Source organism: Bos indicus x Bos taurus, chromosome 22, assembly GCF_003369695.1.
Source record: "Bos indicus x Bos taurus breed Angus x Brahman F1 hybrid chromosome 22, Bos_hybrid_MaternalHap_v2.0, whole genome shotgun sequence".
Taxonomy (NCBI): domain Eukaryota; kingdom Metazoa; phylum Chordata; class Mammalia; order Artiodactyla; family Bovidae; genus Bos; species Bos indicus x Bos taurus.
Window position 1 is genome coordinate 53,734,757 of NC_040097.1, and position 24,813 is coordinate 53,759,569.

The 24,813-nt window shown below is 43.3% G+C and overlaps 1 protein-coding gene across 1 annotated transcript; it reads right to left on the reverse strand.

The window, feature by feature from the left end:
* Nucleotides 1-14,653: 14,653 nt before the first annotated feature.
* Nucleotides 14,654-15,184, reverse strand: LOC113880425 (60S ribosomal protein L21-like). The gene has a single exon (XM_027522590.1). The coding sequence runs from the start codon at nt 15,162-15,164 to the stop codon at nt 14,682-14,684; it is 483 nt and encodes a 160-aa protein (XP_027378391.1). The 5' UTR covers nt 15,165-15,184; the 3' UTR covers nt 14,654-14,681.
* Between the last annotated feature and the right edge of the window lie 9,629 nt (nt 15,185-24,813).

The window sequence follows — 24,813 nt, forward strand, 5'->3', positions numbered from 1 at the left end:
TGTTTTTGTTGTTGTTGTTGTTTTTTAATTTGGCCAAGAGGTTTGCAGGGTCTTAGTGCCCCAACCAGGGATTAAACCCAGGCCCTCAGCAGTGAAATCGCCAAGTCCCAAACACTGGACTGCCAGGGACATCCCCATACTGTGTGTGTGTATATATACATATGTATATGTATGTATATATACCAATTATTTATTTATTGGGCTGTGCCAGGTCTTGGTTGCTGCACATGAGATCTAGTTGTGGTATGCAAACCTTTAGTTATGGCGTGTGAACTCTTAGTAGTTCGTGGGATCTAGTTCCCTGGGTGAGGATGGAACTGGGGTCCCTGCATTGGGAATGTGGAACCTTAGCCACTGGACCACCGAGAAGTACCCCCGTACTGTATGTTTTAAATGTGGGTCACGTGGTTCATTTACGACTCAGACTCTGACCCTTGTCGTAGGGGCTGTCAGGGTCCCATCCACACATCCTTTGCGGCCTTAGAGGGCTTCCTCATCTCTCTGGCTGAGATGGTCTCTGGTCCTGGGAAGTGGGGCTCTTAGTCCACCCTAGGGCAGGCCAGGGGCATCAGATGGTTAATGCCCCAGGCTAAGCCCTAAGTCCCTGAGGGATGGGAGTGAGTGTCTACACAGCCCACGTCTCTGCCCTCAGTGGGATGTCTTTGAGACATGTTCCAGCAGACCTTCAGAGTCCTTGGAGGATGAAGCCCCAGGAGCCGCAATAGAGACTTGCTGATGAGCATCTGCTCCACTGTCTCCTCATCTTCTCTTTTCCACTCTCGCCTTCTGGTCCTCAATAAAACTCATGCACCAAAACCCTTGCCTCGCTATGACAACCTCACTCCATGCATACCTGACAACGCTCTGAGTCATTTGGAACAAAATAATCACCTTTACCCTCCCACACCAAGGTGGAATTGGGGATATCAAGTTCATTTACTGCATAGGCCATAAAGCAGGAAAGTACCCTAAGTTCCAGTGATTTGAAACTCTCTCAGCTGGATGTGAACAATGAATTGTTTCCTGTTGCTACAAAGAAAGAACCCATTTTGGATACCAGCTGAAAGAGAAAAAGAGAACCGACTTCATTTCCCTAAAGCATTGGAGACATTTCCTTGAGGCCAGCAAGAGCTCTGAAGATGATTGTGCCCTAAAAATAGCATTTTCAGTCCTGAATGGGTTATAAAAACTGAAAGGGCGGGGGGTATTTTCATCTACTTCTAGAGCAACTGCTCAAAATGTCAGAGGGGATTATGCAATGACTTGGTGCAGTCTTTCGCCTGGCAAAGCAAATCACAGCTCAGTGATGGCTTTCATGGTGATGCAAGAGGACACATGGGGAGCCATGCAAGGAGGGAGAGAAAGGGGTGAAGAGTGGGGAAAATGAAGAGAGGATTGGAAAGGGGATCACACGGAGGGCCTGCTGGCCTTCCCGCTTACCTTGGAGAGCACTCCACACTCACTCTCTGCACCATGCCCAGGAAAGCCCTGATCCTCTCTGCCTTGTCTACCCTGGCTATGACCTTCCCCACACCAGCCCTGGACTTGACCACTGCTGTAGGGTTCACTACTGATTTAAACTCTGCCCCTGACTGGTCCTTGGAGAAGACACAGGCTTTCCAGTGGCATCAAACACTCCCAGCTTCCTGGGAGAAGTCACTGAGGCCACACACGATTACAGCTCAATTTACACAGAGAGCTGCTTTAGTGAGGATTATACCGACGTCACTGCTGATTATCATGACTGGAGCACCAGCCCAGCCCAACACCTCCATGGAAAGCGACTGTAAGTCCCAAATAAAGACCTATTTTTCTCATATATCGAGAAGTTCAGAGGTAGGTCATTCAAGCGTATCACAGTGCCCTAGGAACCCAGATCTAAAGGGGATTTCAGTCTGTCTGCTGACAGGGCAGAGACTGGGAAAAGTTGCCATAGTAAGTTCAGTTGAAGCAAACTGTGAATTCTGCTTTAGCCAGTTTCTACTCACTCCAAATCCAGGAACCAAAACACCCCTAGCCCTTGGGTCCCCATGTAATACTCCGACTGAGTCAGCTGTTTTCCTCCAGTTGTTGGAGAAAGTGCCAATAATGTTAGGAACAATGTGTTAGGCCCTTCCCTGGTGGCTCAGACAGTAAAGACTCCGCCTGCAATGTGGGAGGCCTGGTTTCAGTCACTGGGTTGGGAAGATCCCCTGGAGAAGGAAACAGCTACCCACACCAGTATTCTTGCCTGGAGAATTCCATGGACAGAGGAGCCTGGCAGGCTACAGTCCATGGGGTCGCAAAGAGTCGGACATGATTGAGTAACTTTCACTTTCACTCAAAGTGTGGTCCACAGACCATCATCTGGGAGCTTGTTGGAAATATAAAATTTCCATCCTGACCTCTGAGATTCTGAATGAGAATCTGCATGTTCACACAATCCCTGGTGATTCAATACACATAGAAGTTTGGAAGCTCAGCCTTAACTATTATCTTAAATCATGAATTATAAGTCTTGCTCTCTTTGTTCATTCATCCAGCTGCCTAATGATAATAATTTGGCTGCTGCAGCAGAAATGCCTGCCCCAACATCCTTTTCCTTGCCTTCCTTGTTTGTTATTTATTTATTTGGCTGTGTTGGGTCTTAGTTGTGGCATGTGAACTGTTAGTTGCAACATGTATGTTTTAGTTCCCTGACCAGGGATTGAACCTGGGCCCCTGCATTGGGAGCACAGAGTCTTATCCACTGGAGCATCTTGGAAGTGCCTTCCTTGCCTTCCTGATAACAGACTGTAATTTTGTTTGGGGAAACAATACACCTGCCTGAAAGACCACATTTTCCAAGTATCCTTGTAGCTAGATGAGGCTGTGAGATTCTCATCAATGACATGTAGGAGGAAATGTCTATGGGACTAAAGGGAGGGCTCTGAAAACCAGGCGGTATATCCTTCTTTCCTCTTTCCTCCTAACTGGTGCCTGTGACATGGACGTCACGATTGGCCTTTGGAAGTCATCTTGGGACATGAGGTGACCTTGAGAATGGAGGTCATAGGCTGAGAACGGTAGAACAGAAAGATGAAAGCTTATGTCCTAGGGTTGATGTGCTCAGTCATGTCTGACTCTTTGCAACTCTCTGGAGTGTAACCCGCCAGGCTTCTCTGTCCATGGAATTCTCCGGGTCAGAATACTGGAGTCAGATGCCATTTCCTACTCCAGGGGATCTTCCCAACCCAGGGGTCAAACCTGAGTCCTTGTGTCTGCTGCATTTGCAGGTGGATTCTTTACTACGAGTGTGTCCTAGAAGATATAGTATGATTACTATATCAGCTTGGATATACTGATAAAGTATCATATACTTTACCATATATTGTGTATGTCCAGACTTCTTTTATGAAAAACTTCTGTCTTATTTCTTTACTTATTTTTAATATTTTTATTTATTTGGCTGCTCTGGGTCTTAGCTCTGGCACGCAGGCCCTTCCATCTTCCTTGCAGCATGGGAAATCTTTAGTTGAGGCATGCAGGATCTAGTTCCTTGCCCAGGAATTGAACTCAGGCCCCCTTGCATTGGAACCGCAGTCTTAGCCACTGGACCACCAGGGAAGTCCCTCTTAAAAGTATTTTCCAGATTACGCTGATGAATGATAATAGTTATTTGTTTTATGCTTTCTAGATAAGGAATCCCCTATACATACTTGGTTTTATTTAATCCTCAATAGCCCTATGAGCCCCATTCAACTCATTCATTATAGAGGAGAGAACTAAGATTCAGAGGGGTTAAGCAATGTGCCCAATGTCACACAGCCAGGAAGTAGTATTTATTTATTTATTGGCTGTGCTTTGCAGCTTTCGGGATCTTAGTTCCCTGACCAGGGATTGACCCCATGCCTTCTGCAGTGAAAGCATGGAGTCCTAACCACTGAACTGCCAGGGAAGTCTCTGGCAGCAACTTTAATATCCCCTACATGCACAAACCTGTGGATGTTGAAACTTTATTTTCCATCACTTTTGTTATTTTGGTGGGTATTTTTTATGCAAGGTAATAAAAAAAATTATGGTAGCTGTGTCCCACTAAAAATAAAAATTAGAATTACTGTAAAACCATTAAAAATTTTTTTTGGCAAGAAGTATGTTGTAGAACTTTTTACCGAGGCCAGTATACATATATTAAAGTGTATAATGTGGGGCTTCCCTGGTAGTCCAGTGGTGAAGAATCCACCTGCCATTGCAGGGGACACGGGCTCGGCCCATGCTCCACAACTCCTGAGCCCATGCTCCACAAGCAGAGACGCCATCGCAATGAGAAGCCCACAGACCACAGTTAGAGAGTAGTCCCCATTCACCGCAACTAGAGAAAGCCCACACAGCAAAGAAGACCTGCACAGCCAAAAATACATAAATACATAAGTTGTCAAACAATTTTTTTTAAGGTATATAATGTACACCTCCTGGATCAGAAACTCTGGGGTCAGGCTCAGCACTCTGTGTCTGAACAGGCTTTCCAGCCTGTTCCTCTGCTCACTGAAGGTTGGAAACCACTGGACTATGCAAAGCCTACAAATCACATCTTAGAGTCAATAAGGTTCTTGTTAATTGTGAAATTCTATTTAGGGCCAGAGAGAGAAGAGTTTTAAGGGTTATTTAGGAAGCCTGGATATCCATCTATACTATTCGATCAATAATAGTAGCATGGTGTGGAAAAAGAATATGGACTTAGTTCAGCCATTTATTAACTATGTAGCTTGGGCAAGACACAATCTCTTTGCGCTCTAGTTAGTTTTTTTTTTTTTTAATGTTTATTCATTTATTCGACTGCTTTGGGTCTTAGTTGGAACATGTAGGATCTTTAGCTGTGGCATGTGGTATCTAGTTCCCCGACCAGGGATTGAATCCAGGCCCCCTGTGCTGGGAACATGGAGTCTTAGCCACTGGATCACCAGGGAAGTTCCAAGCCCTAGTTGTTTACAACTGCAAAATAATTCTTAGTCCCTGGATTGGATCCTAGACTGCATTTGTATTTTGTTTGATATGCCCAGGGATTTTTCTTGTTTGTTCATTTGTTTTGAATTACTTGCTATGATAGGGGCAATGAGTGGTCATCAAATATCCAACTGCTCCCCTTAATTTCCCTGTCTTCTTTGGACTCAAGCAACTCCATGGGATCAATGGACTGTGAACTGAAATGATGTGTGTCATCGCCTGACCACGGCACTTGGGAGCTGGTGTGCACTTTGCATCTCTTTCTTCCTGGCAGTGGCAGTCTTGGAAACCATCTATGGAGGTGGCAGGATCACAAATAAAGAGATCCTGGCTCCCTGAGTCACCAGATAAGAGACTCCTCTTGACCTGCATCTGAGTTTGTGCTAAGCCAATGACATTTGAGGGTTTGTTTGTTACTACAACATAACTTAATCTATCCTGACTAATATGGTTAGTGACACTTAAAAATTGGGAATTTTTATATGAAAAATCTGGATTTGAGGGGGGGGGGCTTGAATTCCTAAATGGCAGTAATTGTTCAGAGCTGAGGGATGGTGCATGGGAGGGCACACACTCTCTGTTTCACCTCAGTCCTCACCATTTCCTGAAAGAAACCCTGATGACACGGCTGAATGTCAGCTGCCACTTGACATCACTCTTGTGTAGTCATTGTCTTATACCTAAGAGGGAAGTGAACTATCTCTGAGTGTATATCCCTAACAGAAACAGGAAAATTAAATATATGAGAGCTGTATATTTAAGGAAAATTATAAAAGAGTTGTTCTCTTTGTGGGAGTGAAGTGAAGGGAAGTGAAGTTGCTCAGTGGTGTCCAGCTCTTTGTGACCCCAGGGACTGTAGCCTACCAGGCTCCTCCCTCCATGGGATTCTCCAGGCAAGAATACTGGAGTGGGTTGTCATTTCCTTCTCCAGATTTGTGGAAGAGAAGTCTAAATGTTGAATTGTAAACTATGTACATAGTCAGGGTTCCCAAGGTGACGCTAGTGGTAAAGAACCCGCCTGCCAATGCAGGAGACATAAGAGGGATTTGATCCCTGGGTGGATAAGATCCTCTGGAGGAGGAAATGGCAGCCCACTCCAGTATTCTTGCCTGGAGAATCCAGAGAAGCCTGGTGGGCCACAGTCCATAGGGTCGCAAAGAGTTGGACATGACTGAAGCAACTGAGCACACGTGTATAGTCAGGAAATCCCTGGAGGTCCAGTGTTTAGGATGGCACTTCTCTGCTGGGGCCCCTGGTTTGATCCCTGGTAGGGGAACTAAGATCCTGCAAGCTAGGTAGCATGGCCAAAAAAGAGGGAAAGTTAAAAAGAGAATAAAGTGTGTCTGTGTCGAAAGAAGACAATGTAACATGTTACTCCAAAGTGACCCATAGGAAGAGTTATGATGGGTGTAGAGCAAGCTGCCTGCTGCAGAAGTTATTAAGTAAAGAATGGTGCTTACATTTCAACAGGAGTTCCTTTCGATTGTGAATGAAGTAAATGATACTGCCATGCAAGGCAGTTAATCTGATGTGAGAAAACTACAGTATCCCACTCACTTCACCTGGGTGCCTGTCTCATCCCTAGAGGTGCTTGATCTGTGAGGATTGAGAGAAACAGTGTATGAGTGTTGCTAACATGGAATGAAGAGTGTCTAGCTTGGTACCTGGCATGTAATTGAGTCTAAAAATGTTAGTTTTGTTTATTTATCCTGATCCCAGAAAAGAACACTGGCATTTATTGGGTTGGCCAAAAAGTTCTTTTGGGTTTTTCTGTAAGACAGTATGGAAAAACCTGAATGAACTTTTTGGCCAACCCAATATTTCCAGCTTTACTCAAAAGCCCAACAGTTCAATGTGGACATATAATGAAGAAGACCAACAAAATGGGTCGTGTCTATCAAGATGAGGAGACCAAGGGTGAAAGGAAAGCCAGAAGGGAGTGATGTCTTTATCAGGAGAGAAGAAGAAGATTTAAATTCTTCAGTCTGAGAAAAGGCTGGGACTTACCCAGTGGTTAAGACTCCACGCTTCCATTGCAAGGGGCATAGGTTTGACCCCTAGTTGGGAAACTAAGACCCTGCACACTGCAGAAAGAAACCAAAGGCTGAGCGGAGACACAACTGAAACCATAAGATCTTAGACAGAAGGTGTGAAAAGTGAGAATTTGTTCAGGATATATTTCTACTGCCTCTGACCTACCTCCACGGATGGGAAAACAGAACCTCCCCATCCCATGGATGCTGGGCTTGGCCATGTGGTTTGTTTTGGTCAATGGAGTGGGGGCAGAGCTATATACCATCAACTGCGTGTGTGTGTGTGTGTATGTGTGTGTGTGTGTGAGTTCTGCTCCGAGGCCTCTGGAAGCTTCTGACCTCCACCAGGAGAAGAACAGGAACCTCAGCCTGTACCACAGAATGAGCCCTGTGGAGCAGACCCACAGTCTGGAACCAATTCCAGCTGACCTGCAGACCCATAAATGCATACTTGGTGTCGTTTGCGCTGAGTTACAGGCTGCCTTTTCATGCAGCATTATGCAACAAAAGCTGATCGCTCTGGAGGGTACAGATGGCGAAAAACGTTTATAATTCCCCCAATGCCAGGACCAGGCATCTAGACATTGTTCTATGGGAAACTTCAAAGGAGAAACCATTTCTACCTGGTCCCACATCTTTTTTTTATTTTGGCCACACTGTGTGGCACACAGAATCATATTCCCCAACCCGCAGTGTGCCCCCCCACTGCGCCCGCCTTGGGAGCCTGGAATCTTGACCATTGGACCACCAGGGAAGTCCTGAGTCCCTCTTCTTTAAAGCCTCCTTTCACTCTCAATGTCCCTGCTCTCCGTTGCTCCCGATTCTTTGTTTTCTATCATACTTAGTTCAGTTCAGTTGCTCAATCGTGTCCAACTCTTTGCAACCCCATGAATCCCAGCATGCCAGGCCTCCGTGTCCATCACCAACTCCCGGAGTTCACCCAGACTCATGTCCATCGAGTAGTGTTGCCATCCAGCCATCTCATCCTCTGTCCTCTCCTTTTCCTCCTGCCCCCAATCCCTCCAACCATCAGAGTCTTTTCCAATGAGTCAACTCTTCACATGAGGTGGCCAAAGTATTGGAGTTTCAGCTTTAGCATCAGTCCTTCCAATGAACACCCAGGAATGATCTCCTTCAGAATGGACTGGTTGGATCTCCTTGCAGTCCAAGGGACTCTCAAGAGTCTTCTCCAACACCACAGTTCAAAAGCATCCATTCTTCGGCGCTCAGCTTTCTTCACAGTCCAACTCTCACATCCATACATGACCACAGGAAAAACCATAGCCTTGACTAGATGGACCTTTGTTGGCAAAGTAATGTCTCTGCTTTTGAATATGCTATCTAGGTTGGTCATAACTTTCCTTCCAAGGAGTAAGCGTCTTTTAATTTCATGGCTGCAGTCACCATCTGTAGTGATTTTGGAGCCCAAAACATAAAGTCTGACACTGTTTCCACTGTTTCCCCATCTATTTCCCATGAAGTGTAGGGACCAGATGCCATGATCTTAGTTTTCTGAATGTTGAGCTTTAAGCCAACTTTTTCACTCTCCTCTTTCACTTTCATTAAAGGCTTTTTAGTTCCTCTTCACTTTCTGCCATAAGGGTGGTGTCATCTGCATATCTGAGGTTATTGATATTTCTCCCGGCAATCTTGATTCCAGCTTGTGCTTTATCCAGCCCAGCGTATGTCATGATGTACTCTTCATAGAAGTTAAATAAGCAGGGTGACAATATACAGCCTTGACGTACTCCTTTTCCTATCTGCAACCAGTCTGTTGTTCCATGTCCAGTTCTAACTGTTGCTTCCTGACCTGCATATAGGTTTCTCAAGAGGCAGGTCAGGTGGTCTGGTATTCCCATCTCTTTCAGAATTTTCCACAGTTTATTGTGATCCACACAGCCAAAGACTTTGGCATAGTCGATAAAGCAGAAATAGATGTTTTTCTGGAACTCTCTTGCTTTCTCCATGATCCAGCAGATGTTGGCAATGATCTCTGGTTCCTCTGCCTTTTCTAAAACCAGCTTGAACATCTGGAAGTTCACGGTTCACATACTGCTGAAACCTGACTTGGAGAATTTTGAGCATTACTTTACTAGCGTGTGAGATGAGTGCAATTGTGCGGTAGTTTGAGCATTCTTTAGCATTGCCTTTCTTTGGGATTGGAATGAAAAGTGACCTTTTCCAGTCCTGTGGCCACTGCTGAGTTTTCCAAATTTGCTGGCATATTGAGTGCAGCACTTTCACAACATCATCTTTTAGGATTTGAAATAGCTCAACTGGAATTCCATCACCTCCACTAGCTTTGTTCGTAGTGATGCTTCCTAAGGCCCACTTGACTTCCCATTACAGGATGTCTGGCTCTAGGTGAGTGATCACACCACCGTGATTATCTGAGTCATGAAGATCTTTTTGTACAGTTCTGTGTATTCCTGCCACCTCTTCTTAATATCTTCTGCTTCTGTTAGGTCCATACCATTTCTGTCCTTTATCGAGCCCATGTTTGCATGAAATGTTCCCTTGGTATCTCTAATTTTCTTGAAGAGATCTCTAGTCTTTCCCATTCTGTTGTTTTCCTCTATTTCTTTGCATTGATTGCTGAAGAAGGCTTTCTTATCTCTCCTTGCTATTCTTTGGAATTCTGCATTCAGATGCTTATATCTTTCCTTTTCTCCTTTGCTTTTTGCTTCTCTTCCTTTCACAGCTATTTTAAGGTCTCCCCAGACAGCCATTTTGCTTTTTTACATTTCTTTTCCATGGGGATGGTCTTTATCCCTGTCTTCTGTACAATGTCATGAACCTCTGTCCATAGTTCATCAGGTACTCTATCAGATCTAGTCCCTTAAATCTATTTCTCACTTCCACTGTATAATCATAAGGGATTTGATTTAGGTCATACCTGAATGGTCTAGCGGTTTTCCCTACTTTCTTCAATTTAAGTCTGAATTTGTGGATTTCACGATCTGAGCCACAGGTAGCTTCTGGTCTTGTTTTTGCTGACTGTATAGAGCTTCTCCATCTTTGGCTGCAAAGAATACAATCAATCTGATTTCGGTGTTGACCATCTGGTGATGTCCTTGTGTTGTCTTCTCTTGTGTTGTCAGAAGATCATACTATGTCAATCATAGTATGTGGGTAGATTTTCCCATCTTTTTATTTCCTCAAAATGAGCTGCTCTTTGGGCCATTCGTCAAAAAAGCAGAGGTTTGCTTCCTCTCTAATGATGCTAGTAATCAAAGCTAATAATAATAGTGCTTTCTCTTTTGGATAATTTTTATTTATTTATTTATATATTTTGGCTGTTCTGAGGCTTCATTGCTGTGCGTGGGCTTTCTCCATTTGCAGTGAGCAGAGGCTACTCTCTCATTTCAGTGCGTGGGGTTTTCATAGCAGTGACTTCTCTTGTGGAGCACAGGCTTTAGGTTCATGGGCTTCAGTAGTTGTGGCCAGCAGGCTTAGTTGGTCTGCAGCATGTTGGATCTTCCTGGATCAGGGATAGAACCTATGTCCCCTGCATTGCCAGGCGGATTCCTATCTGCTGTACCACCAGGAAAGTCCTAAATAGTGCTTTCTATGAGGTAGACAATGTTCTAAGTGCTTGATTAAGTTGAACTCACTTAATTTTCACAGCCATCCTATGTGGTAGGCACTATTTATTCATTTCCATTTTATAGGTGAAGAAACTGAGGCAACAGAATCTAAGTGATGGCCCCAAACAGCACAGGATTAATCATAAAACACTGAGGATTTAACCCTGGTAGTTTGACCCAACATTCCAAGATTTTCCTATTGTCTTTTTCCTTTTCATTGGTGGATTAAATGAATCAACAAATCTACATTAACATTAGTCATGCAGAATTGGTTTATTGCCTCCTCAGATACCAGAAGGCCATAACTCATTATGTGTGTAGATGGCCTTGAAGAAATGAAGCTAAGGATGGAATTTTGCCCTGTGACAAGTCACTAGGGAGATAATGTAAAGGTGATAATTTTTTCTCATGCCCCATAGATCACACTTTAATTTTAAGGAGCCAAAGAATTAGCAAACTCAGACTTTAAAAGAAGAAATTTTGGCAAAAAAGGTAAGTGAATCCTATTTTTGGACCGTGTGCCCCCCCCCCCATTACTGCACACCCGAGTGGTGGAGTGGGGGCCCTCCTGCCACTGCCTCCCCGGGACCGTGGCTCCACCTCCTCCTGCTTGTTTGGATACTGGCAGCTTCGGTTCCAGTGACCCTGCATCGTGTCCAGATACAAAATTCCACCTTCTCGGTGGTTCCTGCAAAAATATCAGTGAGATGAAGGATGTGATTGTTTTCTTTTTTTTACTGAAGACGTGTTAAGACACAGAGGAGGGGATCACATCACTAAGAATGCAACCCCCACTATCTCATGAGGTCCCCGAGTGGTGCCACAGGTCACCCCCCTTTTCAAACCCACGACACCCTCTGTACATGAAGCCTTGGATGGGCAGTCCCCAGCTCTGGCTGCTTCTTGCAAGAGGAATAGGCCCACCAAGCCATCTGTTTCTCTAGCTTTCAGTCACTCTCTCCCCTAAAATTCTGATAAATCCAATTTCTCTATCTTATTACAGTTGTTGGTTAGTTGCTCAGTCGTGTCCGACTCTGTGACTTCATGAACTCTAGTCCCTCAGGCTCCTCCGTCCATGGAATTCTCCAGGCAAGAATACTGGAGTGGGTTGCCATTTTTTTCTCTAGGGGATCTTCCCAACCCAGGGATTGAACTTGAGTCTCCTGCATTGGCAGGCGGATTCTTTACCACGGAGCCACCAGGGAAGCCCATCCTGTTACAGTAAGAAGTATTGAGGAAAGCGGTGGGCTACGATATCATCCTCCCACAAGAAAATCTCAAAATGAATAAAATAGTCAGCAAAATTGGTGGATATGGGATTAATATACTAGCAGCAATAGCATGCTGATTTATCTGCAACCAACAAGGACATAACCTTTATTATTATTCCATTAATAAATAATAAATAATAACAAACGAATCAATGCCATCGAGCATATTGAGCTGCTTCAGTCATGTCTACCTCTTTGCGACCCTGTGGACTGTAGCCCGCCAGGCTCCTCTGTCCATGGGATACTCCGGGCAAGAATACTGGAGTGGGTTGCCACGTCCTCCTCCAAGGGATAGGGTACCTCGTGATAAATCTAATAAAAGATACCTAGCAGATCAATTTAGGTCTTCTTTTGAGGGAGAATGGATTAAATAAACTGGATTATTCATACAGTAGAATTCTATAGTATAGCAATTAAAATGAATGATTAAAGACCCTCCTATATATCTATATGACTCAATCTTGAAAGAATAATGTTGAATGAAAAAAGCAATTTGTAAAATGTACACATAGTATATAGCCTTCATGTAAAAATTTAAAACATACAGTTGAATATATAAATATGTATCTGCATGAGAATGAAATTCACCTGTTTTTAAGATGAGACTACCTCTAAAGAAAGAATTTGAAAAGGATGAGAGTAGAGTGGACTTTCTTTAAAAAATTCTAAGGTTATATACCTTAAATTTATAGTCTTGTATGTTAAATATATTCAATAAAAATTCTAAGCAGGAAGGATATCTATGGTGATATGTTACTTTTATATAATATGCATATTATTAATGCATATTACGGCGAAGGCAATGGCAGCCCGCTCCAGTACTCCTGCCTGGAAAATCCCATGGATGGAGGAGCCTGGTAGGCTGCAGTCCATGGGGTCGCTAAGAGTCGGGCACGACTGAGTGACTTCACTTTCACTTTTCACTTTCATGCATTGGAGAAGGAAATGGCAACCCACTCCAGTGTTCTTGCCTGGAGAATCCCAGGGATGGGGGAGCCTGGTGGGCTGCCATCTATGGGGTAACACAGAGTCAGACACGACTGAAGCGACTTAGCAGCAGCAGCAGCAGAAGCAATGCATATTAATATAACATATATATATATATTGATTTTTATATTTATATGTTTTAAATATTTTATAATTATAAATTGGAATAGAAATTTTATATGGGTTCAAAAAGAACCCATGGGTTTTCAGACAATGATGAAAAACCTTTCATCTTCTTTAATGACATGTTTTTGCTCTAATCATATATATTTCTTAATCTCCAAGACAAAAAATATGTTATAAAATAAGAGATCAAACTCCCCAATTGAAATTTTATCATCATGGAAAGATCAGATCACATGTGCAACGATTTGCCCTTATTTTGAGAGCTTCTGAGAGAATCCTGAAACAGGGCAAGTCGACTTAACACTCCTGCACCTCAGTTTTCAGATCTCGTGGCTGAACTAGGATGTTAGACCTGGTTAGCCTTTCCAGGTCTAATATTTATGAGCTCCTAGAACCCTAAGCTCTTTGTGTGAGCTTAGAACTCAGATCAGCTTGCGCAGAGGGGCATGCTCCTGGCAAAGGTTAAAAGCAGTCTTTCTGTCAGATGGAGAGAATGAAGCAGGGACTGCTCAGAGTACAGAGGACAGTGTGCAGAGGAAATCCACACTTAGACTTGGCAGAGCGATTCAAACTGGCCATGAGGAGAGGGACGCCAAGGATGTGAGTTCTGCAGGTAAGACGATGACTGCCCCATCCTCTTTGACAAGCTCAGCATCTAGGGAACAGGCATATTCCCTTTGTTCTTAAGTGTGGGGCTGTTTTGAATTCTACTTTAACATGCATTCCAATCTCATTAACTATAGTAAAAATTGGATGGTGATATTACATATGCTCTAAATTCAATGGGCTTTCCAGATGGCTCAGTGGTAAAGTATCTGCCTGCCAATGCAGGAGACGCAGGTTTGATCCCTGGGTTGGGAAGAACCCCTGGAGAAGGAAATGGGTACCCACTTCAGTATGCTTGCCTGGAGAATCCCACGGACAGAAGAGCCTGGTGGGCTACAGTGCATGTGGTCACAGAGAGTCAGGAATGATTGAGTGACTGAGCATGCGCACATGCATAAATTCAATAGTTGCAATTTTGTTAGAAATGATTCTTATAATGGTATCATGGTCATGTCTTTAAAGGAAAAAACCCTTAATTTTTAAAGATATGTATTGAAATATTTATGGGTGAAATAATATTATGTCTTGGATTTGATTTAACGTGGTTCAGAGATGGAAGAAGTGGGTGAGAGTCAAACTAAAATAAGACTGGCCATGTGTTGGTACTTAGTGAAGCTGACCACCACTTGCCTGGGGCATTTTCCTGATCTGTTACCACAACATCTGGTCTGAATTGATCTGCTTGCCATGCAATGACAACTTTTTAAATCAGCATTGAAGTTGATTTTATAATCATCAAATTCTAAGATGTTTTCAAAGAAGATTGGAATTTTCAGCCTTGCCAGGAAGGAAGGCTTATCATAGCCTTTCATATTGGATGAACCAGTAGAACATGTCTTATGGAAAAAAATGAACTCAGATTTGTTCAGTACCTATAAGATGGCAGGTACTGCTTGAGTTTCACTATTTTTGAAACATGTTTATTTGCTTATTTGGCTGCAATGTGTCTTTGTTAAAGCACTCAGGATTTCCAGTCTTTGTTGCGGCATGCTGGATACATATATATTTTTTCAGTTGTAGCATGCGGGGTCTTTAGTTGTGGTACATGGGATCTTTTTTATTTTTTTATTTTTATTTTTTTACAGTCCAGGTCTTTATTTTTACACCCATCAGGCCATGAATTCATAGGGAATGGGCTCCAACAGTTCGGGTTCCTTTCCATTGGTCCTCACAAAGTGTGCTTCTCTGGGTGGGGCAGGCTGGTGCTTCAGCTGAACCCAAGTCCCTTTCTCTTTGGCTTCCTTCTTTTTCTGATCATCTTCCTCCACACGTTTCAGGAAGCTATCTCGGCTCTTAGAGTGCTTAATATGCTCGATACGCACATTAATTCTCTTGGCAAGAATCTTGCCCTTAACTTGTTTGTTTACAACGATGCCAACAGCATGCTGGGTAACATTGTAGACTCTCCCAGTTTTGCCATGGTAACATTTGTGGGGCATTCCTTTTTGAACAGTACCCATTCCCTTGATATCTACAATATCACCCTTCCTGTAGATTCGCATGTATGTGGCCAAAGGAACAACTCCATGTTTTCTGAAAGGCCTGGAGAACATGTAGCAGGTACCCCGCCTCTTTCCCTTGGTGTTGGTCATCTTGGTGAATCACTGGAAGATGGCGGTTCTGGCCGAAAAGAAAGCTGGGATCTTTTTTAGTTGCAGCACGCAAACTCTTAGTTGTGGCATTTGTGGGATCTAGCTCCCTGACCAGGGATCAGACCTGGGCCCCCTGCATTGGGAGTTCCGAGTCTTAGCCACTGGACCACCAGGGAAGTCCCTGAATTCACGGTTTTTATTTTCAAAAAGTTGATTTAACTAGAAAGACATGTTATCATCTCCATGGTAGAAATGAGAAAGCTTGACCTTGCCCAGGTCATATTGCTGACATGTTTGGAGTCAGGATTCTAGTCTGCAGATGAATAAATCCAAAGTATGTGTTCTTCTTTGCCACATATCCTTGATGTGTGGTGGTAGAGATACCCATCTGGAAGCTTGTTAGGGATGTAGATACTCAGACCCCATCCCAGTCCTACTAAATCAGAATCTGCTTTTTAACAAGGTTCCCGAGGAATTCATGTGCACATTTAAACCATTCCAACATTGAGAAACCCTGCTGTACAAAACACCTGATAAATTTATTTCAAATAATAGTAAATATCTCTGATGTTTATTGAATCCTCACTATATGTCAGATTTCGTTTGTTTACCACTCATAACTCTATTAGAGGCTTTAGATTTGAAACAATTCCAAGGTTGCACAATTAGTAAGTGGTGGAGTCTAGATTTGAAGTGAAATTGGTCTGACTCTGGAGCCTGGACTGTAACCCATGACCCCACCAACGTCACTCTGAACACCTAATCCAAACACTTTATTTCATCTAAATGATGCAGATCTGCTATCTAGTTCATTCAATTTTTCATTAACATTGTTTAATCAAATACTTAGGTTGAATCATGTGGACAGTAATCTAAAATGTCAGATTCATTATAATATTGCTGCTATTTAAAGCAAAATTTTAAACCAGAGATCATGTGGTCAATGTACTTCTTAGACTAAAGCCAGTATATTAAAATATATATATGTGTATACCAGAGTAAAAATTCTAGTAGGTTATCTGGCTATTCCATTTACTAATGAACTGAAATATAAGATAAGTTTGATTCGTTGAAGCAATCCTGAGATTTACAGAGGAAGAATTGGATAGGACACTCTACTTCCTGATGTCACCTACTTAGGAACGCTAATTTTCTGTTTCCTTTATTTCTTTAAGTTGTGCAGCATGCAGGATCTTAGTTCCCTGACCATGGATCAGAGCCGCACCCCCAGCAATGAAAGCGCTGAGTCCTAACCTCTGGACCTCCAGGGAAGTCCCTTTGTTTTCTAATAGTAAAAATTTGAAGATCATTAGAATCTCCTTACAGAGAAGGCAATGGCAGCCCACTCCAGTATTCTTGCCTGGCAAATCCCATGGATGGAGGAGCCTGGTAGGCTGCAGTCCATGGGGTCGCTAAGAGTCGGGCACGACTGAGAGACTTCACTTTCACTTTTCACTTTCATGCATTGGAGAAGGAAATGGCAACCCACTCCAGTGTTCTTGCCTGGAGAATCCTAGGGACGGTGGAGCCTGGTGGGCTGCCGTCTATGGGGTCGCACAGAGTCGGACACGACTGAAGCGACTTAGCAGCAGCAGCAGAAGAATCTCCTTACAAAGAAGGCAATGGCAGCCCTCTCCAGTATTCTTGCCTGGCAAATCCCATGGACGCAGGAGCCTGGTAGGCTGAAGTCCATGGGGTTGCTAAGAGTCGGACATGACTGAGCAACTTCACTTTCACTTTTCACTTTCATGCATTGGAGAAGGAAATGGCAACCCACTCCAGTGTTCTTGCCTGGAGAATCCCAGGGACAGGGGAGCCTGGTGGGCTGCCGTCTCTGGGGTCGCACAGAGTCGGACACGACTGAAGTGACTTAGCAGCAGCAGCAGCAGCATCTCCTTAAGGGTGTCCCAGGTGGTGCTAGTAGTAAAGAACCCGCCTGCCAATGCAGGAAATGTGAGTTTGATCCCTGAGTTGGGAAGATCCCCCGGAGGAGGGCATGGCAACCCACTCCAGTATTCTTGCCTGGAGAATCCCATGGACAGAGGAGCCTGATGGGCTACAGTCGCAAAGAGTAGGACATGACTGAATCGATTTAGCATGCACTGAATCGATTAAGAATCTCAAAAACCTCCAAATAAACAACTCTTTAATTTTACATGGTGTAAAATAACTGATTCATTTTGCTTATTAGAAACTTCCCACTGGGCACCTCTTTCATCCTCTTTCCCATGTAGGGAAAAAAGAAATGAACATAATGTTTTTGTTGGTGCAGAAGATAATAGGTTATACTCCTAGGATTACTTTTAGTCAAAGCAATAAGAAACCATAATTAGCTCTAGACTAAACTAGACTAAATTGTTATGAATATGAAATCACCTGCAGCCCCAAAAGACAGCACATTTCTAAAAGCGCCATGGAATAAAAAAGGGGGGGAATGCCATGGAATTTCCTATTTTTTGCCTCAGGTAGAGCCCCCAGAGTAGAAAAATGTAAGGACCTTGATGATCTAATGTTGACAGATCTCAATCTATAAAGTCAGTTATTAAATATATCCTCCTTTAGGGAGTTAGGGTGGCAAGAGTGTAATTCTGGAAATCTAAGAAGTAAGCCGCAGTGAAATCACTATTCCTTTAAAGAGGTAATGGACTTGAACTTGAGAGCATCTGATTACAAGGAAATGAGATCCTCCAAAAACATATGTAATAAGTATCCAGCTAGCAGTACATTAATCAGTGGACCTCTCTTTTTCTTCTTTTTGGTGGTAAAGAACAGATTAAAATAACAGTGACAACTAAGCATTCTAAAAATCCCATTTATTCGGTATTAAAAACATATAAGTAGATAATTAAAATGCTTAGATAAACATTCCTCTAGCCTGAAAGATAAGCCCCTTTGTCTTCCCTGTGTGTCACCGAGCATCTACTCCATGTGAATATGGATTGATTTACAGGTTTTTACCCTTTCATTCATCACCCATTTTTCCAGGAATGAACATGGGTATTGTTCTGAGGAGCTCAGCCTGAAATGAAAAGACAAGTCTAATAATTGCTTTATTCTGGAGTTTTAAAAATATTCAGAGCATAGTATTTTTCAATGATATATTTCAAAGCAAATGAAGTGTTTTTTCTTTGTAAACTGTGATCCTCAGGTACGCTTATACACACACATGTGCATACACAAGCATATTTTTTTTGTTGTTAAAGAAAGAAGGGCATGGATTTCAATTTCGACCCAGAAATAGAAGAGATTATTTTTCAGGTGTTTTCCATGCAGGGAGAAAAACGCCTAAGAAAGTCTGTTCCTGTTTTCTCCTCTCAGGCTGTTTCCCCCTCTCTTTCTTTGTCTAAGACATGAAGTTCTTTCAGGGCTCACCTGTAAAAGTCCTAGGTGAGTGGTAGGAGAGAGGGTAGGTGTGTCATTTAGAGGGACTGGTGACTGAAATGTGAACTGAATACCCATCATTGCATTCATTCTATGGAGGTACTTAGAATCAGATAAACACAACTCAAAGGAAAGCAAAAAAAGCAAGATTAGGCATATTTTCCCTCTAATTGGGTCCCTGGATCTCCTGCTGGGAAAGTTTGTAAGCAGAGACTCTGCCAATTCTAGAATTACTGCTTTTTCTCAAACATCGGGGTGTTACAAAAAAAAAAAATCATATATTATGTAGGGGACTCTTGAACTTCTTTTATTGTTTGAATTGTTCATAGAGTCAGCCTCTAAGGGGTCACTCCTGGCCTTGCTCATTTCCTTTTTCTTTTGGCTTTTCAGCTGGCATTTGTGTCCACTGTGATTGCCAGCATTTGGCACAGTGGGTGAAGCAAGTCTTATTTGAAAATCTGCCAGAGATAGCCGGTGGGAGCTGGTGCAAGAGGAAGCAGCCCGAGGGGTGGCTGCTTTGTCCCAGTTCTCAAACACAGAGGGAGCCACCCCTGGCAGAAAGAGGAAGTGGCCTGCACCAGCCCCACCCCCCACCATAGCCCGCCCTCCCTCAGCCCTCCAGAAGGTTCTCCCCACTAACCAGTTTTCTGCAGAGCTCTTGTGCCTGCAAATGATCACTTTTCTTGAGAAAAAGAATCCCTAACTATATAGCCTTGCGGAGAAGGTAATGGCACCCCCACTCCAGTAGTCTTGCCTGGAAAATCCTATGGATGGAAGAGCCTGGTAGGCTGCAGTACATGGGGTCTTGAAGAGTCGGACACGACTGAGCGACTTCACTTTCACTTTTCACTTTCATGCATCGGAGAAGGAAATGGCAACCCACTCCAGTGTTCTTGCCTGGAGAATTCCAGGGACAGGGGAGCCTGGTGGGCTGCCGTTTCTGGGGTCGCACAGAGTAGGACATGACTAAGGTGCCTTAGCAGCAGCAGCAGCATATGGCCTTGAGGAAGCTGATGAGTAAGCAGGGGATGATGGTTGACAGAGAGGAGACACAGCTCCTCAGTGATGGAAAGTCGGAGAGAGGAGCTGTGTCCCCTCTAACTAGGGCTCCATTTCCCACTTCCTGGCTCCGCGGCTCAGCTGAATTAGAAGCCAAGCTAAAAAGGATATTTGGGTACACCCCGGGGTATCGCAGCAGGATCTAAGACTTCCTCATACAACAGCAGGATACTATTATTGAGAAACCTAGAGAGGCCCAGAGCCTCTTAAGAAAAGGTAAATCAATATTCAGGCAGCATCTTAAAGTAGCAAGAGGAAGTGGAATACATTTTAGAAGGATTTTGGTTCACTGGTAAAGAATCCACCTGCCAATGCAGAAGACTCAAGAGCTGCAGGTTCCATCCCTGGGTCAGGAAGATCCCCTGGTGTAGCAAGTGGAGACCCACTCCAGTATTCTGGCTTGGAAAATCCCAAGGACAGAGGAGCCTGGTGGGCTACAGTCCATGAGATCACAAAAAGTCAGACAACTGAACGCTCATGTGCACACACACACATATCAAAAAGTGGCTATCATATTGTAAAAGAGAGCTCCTGCTTTCAAGTATTAAAGAATTTTTTTTTATTCCTTTTTCCTCTTGAAATGCACAAACACCATCATCGTGATCATTATCCATTATCCAGGCCATCATTATCCTGAAATTTTAGAAACCTGGTGACAAAGAGTAAATCTGTTCCTTTATTCATACCTTCAACAAATACTGTGCTGTGTTCTAGGCACAAAGTGCTACATTAGTGAAGCCCCCACAGAGATTAAGTTGTAATAAATAAGTAAATTCTATACAGTCCACCCTTTGTATCTGTAGGGTCCACATCCACAGATTGAACCAACCTCAGATTAAAAGTATTTGGAAAGGGAATTCCCGAGTGGTCCAGACGTTAGGACACCACACTTCTACTACAGGACTACCAAGGGCACGGTTCAGTTCAGTCGCTCAGTCCTGTCCAACTCTTTGCAACCCCAGGGACTGCAGCAGACCAGGCTTCCCTGTCTATCAAAACTCCCAGAGCTTGCTCAAACTTACGTCCATTGAGTCAGTGTTGCCATCCAACCATCTCCTCTGTTGTCTCCTTCTACTCCCGCCTTCAATCTTTCCCAGCATCAGAGTCTTTTCAAATGAATCAGCACTTTGCATCATCAAGTGGCCAAAGTACTGGAGATTCAGCTTCAACATCAGTCTTTCCAATGAACACTCAGGACTGATATCCTTTAGGATGGACTGGTTGGATATCCTTGCAGTCCAAGGGATTCTCAAGAGTCTTCTCCAACACCACAGTTCAATAACATCAATTCTTCAGCACTCAGCTTTCTTTATAGTCCAACTCACACAGCCATACATCACTACTGGAAAAACCATAGCTTTGACTAGATGACCTTTGTTGGCAAAGTAATATCTCTGCTTTTTAATATGCTGTCTAGATTGGTCACAACTTTTCTTTCAAGGATCAAGCATCTTTCAATTTCATGGCTGCAGTCACCATCTGCAGTGATTCTGGAGCCCAAGAAAAATAGTCTCTCACTGTTTCCACTGTTTCCCCATCTATCTGTCATGAAGTGATGGGACTGGATGCCGTGATCTTAGTTTTTTTGAATGTTTAGTTTTAAACCAGCTTCTTCACTTTCCTCTTTCACTTTCATCAAGAGGCTCTTTAGTTCTTCTTTGCTTTCTGCCATAAGGGTGGTATCATCTGCATATCTGAGGTTATTGATAATTCTCCCAGCAATCTTGATTCCAGCTTGTGTTTCATCCAGCCCAGCATTTTGTATGATGTATTCTACATATAAGTAAAATAAGCAGGGTGACAATATACAGCCTTGGCGTACTCCTTTCCCAATTTGGAACCAATCTGTTGTTCCATGTCCTGTTCTAACTGTTGCTTCTTGAAAGCTGCATACAGCTTTCTCAGGAGGCAGGTAAGGTGGTCTGGTATTCCCATCTCTTTAAAAATTTTCCAGAGTTTGTTGTGATCCACACAGTCAAGGCTTTGCTGTAGTCAATAAAGCAGAAGTAGATTTATTTTCTGGAACTCTTTTGCTTTTTCGATGATCCAGTAGATGTTGGCAATTTGATCTCTGGTTCCTTTGCGTTTTCTAAATCTAGCTTGAACATCTGGAAGTTCACGGTTCACGTACTGTTGAAGCCTGGCTTAGAGAATTTTGAGCATTACTTTGCTAGCGTGTGAGATGAATGCAATTGTGCAGCAGTTTGAGCATTCTTTGGCATTGCCTTTCTTTGGGATTGGAATGAAAACTGACCTTTTCCAGTCCTGTGGCCACTGCTGAGTTTTCCAAATTTGCTGGCATATTGAGTGCAGCACTTTCACAGCATCATTTTTCAGGATTTGAAATAGTTCAGCTGGAATTCCATCACCAATACTAGCTTTGTTTGTAGTGATGCTTCCTAAGACCCACTTGACTTCCCATTCCAGGATGTCTGGCTCTAGGTGAGTGATCACACCATTGTGGTTATCTGGGTCATTAAGATCTTTTTTGTATGGTTTTTCTGTGTATTCTTACCACCTCTTCTTAATATCTTCTGTTTCTGTTAGGTCCATACCATTTCTGTCCTTTATTGTGCCCATCTTTGTATGAAATGTTCCCTTGGTATCTCTAATTTTCTTGAAGAGATCTCTAGTCTTTCCCATTCTATTGTTTCTTCCTATTTCTTTGCATTGGTCACTGAGGAAGGCTTTCTTCTCTCCCCTTGCTATTCTTTGGAATTCTGCATTCAGATGGGTATATCTTTCCTTTTCTTCTTTGCCTGTTCGATGCCTAGTCTGGGAACTAGGATCCCATATGCCAATTGGTATGGCCAAGAGAAAAATATTTGGGAAAAAAGCTCCAGAAAGTTCCAGAAAGGAAAACCTGAATTTGCCTTGTTCAGGCAACTATTTAAATAGCATTTACAACTATTTATATAACAGTTACATTGTATTTACAACTATTTACATAGTGAAAGTGAAAGTGAAGTCGCTCAGTTGTGTCCGACTCTTTGCGACCCCATGGACTGTAGCCTATCAGGCTCCTCCGTCTATGGGATTTTCCAGGTACGAGTGCTGGAGTGGATTGCCATTTCCTTCTCCAGGGGATCTTCCCGACCCAGGAATCAAACCCCGGTCTCCTGCATTGCAGGCAGATGCTTTTACCATCTGAGCCACCAGGGAAGCTATTTACATAGTATTTACATTATATTAAGGGCTTCCCTGGTGGCTCAGTTGTAAAGTGTCTGCCTACAATGCGGGAGACCTGAGTTAGATCCCTGGGTCAGGAAGATCCTCTGGAGAAGGAAGTGGCGACTCACTCCAGTACGCTTACCTGGAAAATCCTGTGGACTGAGGAGCCTGGTAGGCTACAGTCCATGGGTCACAAAGAGTTGGACACGACTAAGTGACTAACACTTACTTATGAGGTATTATAAGAAATTGAGAGATGATTAAGGGCTTCCTTGGTGGCTCAGCTAGATGTTCAAGTTGGTTTTAGAAAAGGCAAAGAAACCAGAGATCAAATTGCCAACATCCGCTGGATCTTCAAAAAAGCAAAAGGGTCCCAGAAAAACATCTATTTCTGCTTTATATAAAGGCCATGCCAAAGCCTTTGACTGTGTGTATCACAATAAACTGTGGAAAATTCTAAAAGAGATGGGAATACCAGACCACTTCACCTGCCTCTTGAGAAACCTGTATGCAGGTCAGGAAGCCACAGTTAGAACTGGACATGGAACAACAGACTGGTTCCAAATAGGAAAAGGAGTACGTCAAGGCTGTATATTGTCACCGTGCTTATTTAACTTCTATGCAGAGTACATCATGAGAAACGCTGGGCTGGAGGAAGCACAAACTGGAATTAAGATTGCCAGGAGAAATATCAATAACCTCAGATATGCAGATGACACCACCCTTACGGCAGAAAGTGAAGAAGAATTAAAGAGCCTCTTGATGAAAGTGAAAGAGGAGAGTGAAAAAGTTGGCTTAAAACTCAACATTCAGAAAACTAAGATCATGGCATCCAGTCCCATCACTTCATAGCAAATAGATGGGGCAACAGTGGAAACAGTGGCTGACTATTTTTTGGGGCTTCAAAATCACTGCAGATGGTGACTGTAGCTATGAAATTAAAAGACGCTTACTCCTTGGAAGGAAAGTTATGACCAACCTAGACAGCATATTAAAAAGTAGAGACATTACTTTGCCAATAAAGGTCTGTCTAGTCAAGGCTATGATTTTTCCAGTAGTCATGTATGGATGTGAGAGTTGGACTATAAAGAAAGCTGAGCACCGAAGAATTGATGCTTTTGAACTGTGTGTGGTGTTGGAGAAGACTCTTGAGAGTCCCTTGGATTGCAAGGAGATCCAACCAGTCCATCCTAAAGGATATCAGTCCTGAGTGTTCATTGGAAGAACTGATGTTGAAACTGAAACTCCAATACTTTGGCCACCTGATGCGAAGTGCTGATTCATTTGAAAAGACTCTGATGCTGGGGAAAACTGAAGGCGGGAGAAGGGGACGACAGAGGATGAGATGGCTGGATGGCATCACCAACTCAGTGGAGATGAGTTTGAGTAAACTCCAGGAGTTGGTGATGGACAGGGAGGCCTGGCGTGCTGCAGTCCATGGGGTCACGAAGAGTTGGACACGACTGAGTAACTGAGCTGAACTGGTGGCTCAGCAATAAAGAATCTGTCTGCCAATGCAGGAGACACAAATTTGATCCCTGAGTCAGGAAGATCTCCTGGATAATAAAATGTCAACCCATTCCAGGATTCTTGCCTAGGGAATCTCATGGACAGAGGAGTCTGGTGGGTTACAGTCCATGGGGTTGCAAAAGGGTCAGACACAACTTAGTCATTAAACAACAAAGAGATGATTAAAGTATATGGAAGGTGTGTGAAGGTGTAATGCAAAACTACCCCATTTCATATACTTGAGCATCCATCGATTTTGGTATCTGTTTGGGGGTCCTAGAACCAATCCCCTGCAGATATAGAGGATGATGGTAGTAGGTTACGAAGTAATAATCTGTACATCTTATATTATATCAGAAGGTAGTGTTATGGAAAACAAAAAGACAGGTAAGATAAGAAGAACCTGGAATTGCAGAGGTGAAGATTTAAATTTCAGCGTTGAATAGGGTAGTCAGGGTAGACTTCATCTAGAAGCTGAGAACTGAACGAAGACATTGAAGGTGGAGAGGAAGGTAGCCAGGTGGCTATT

Excerpts from the sequence above, each read along its gene's own strand:
- LOC113880425 (XM_027522590.1), bottom strand. The coding sequence starts at position 15,164 with ATGACCAACACCAAGGGAAAGAGGCGGGGTACCTGCTACATGTTCTCC.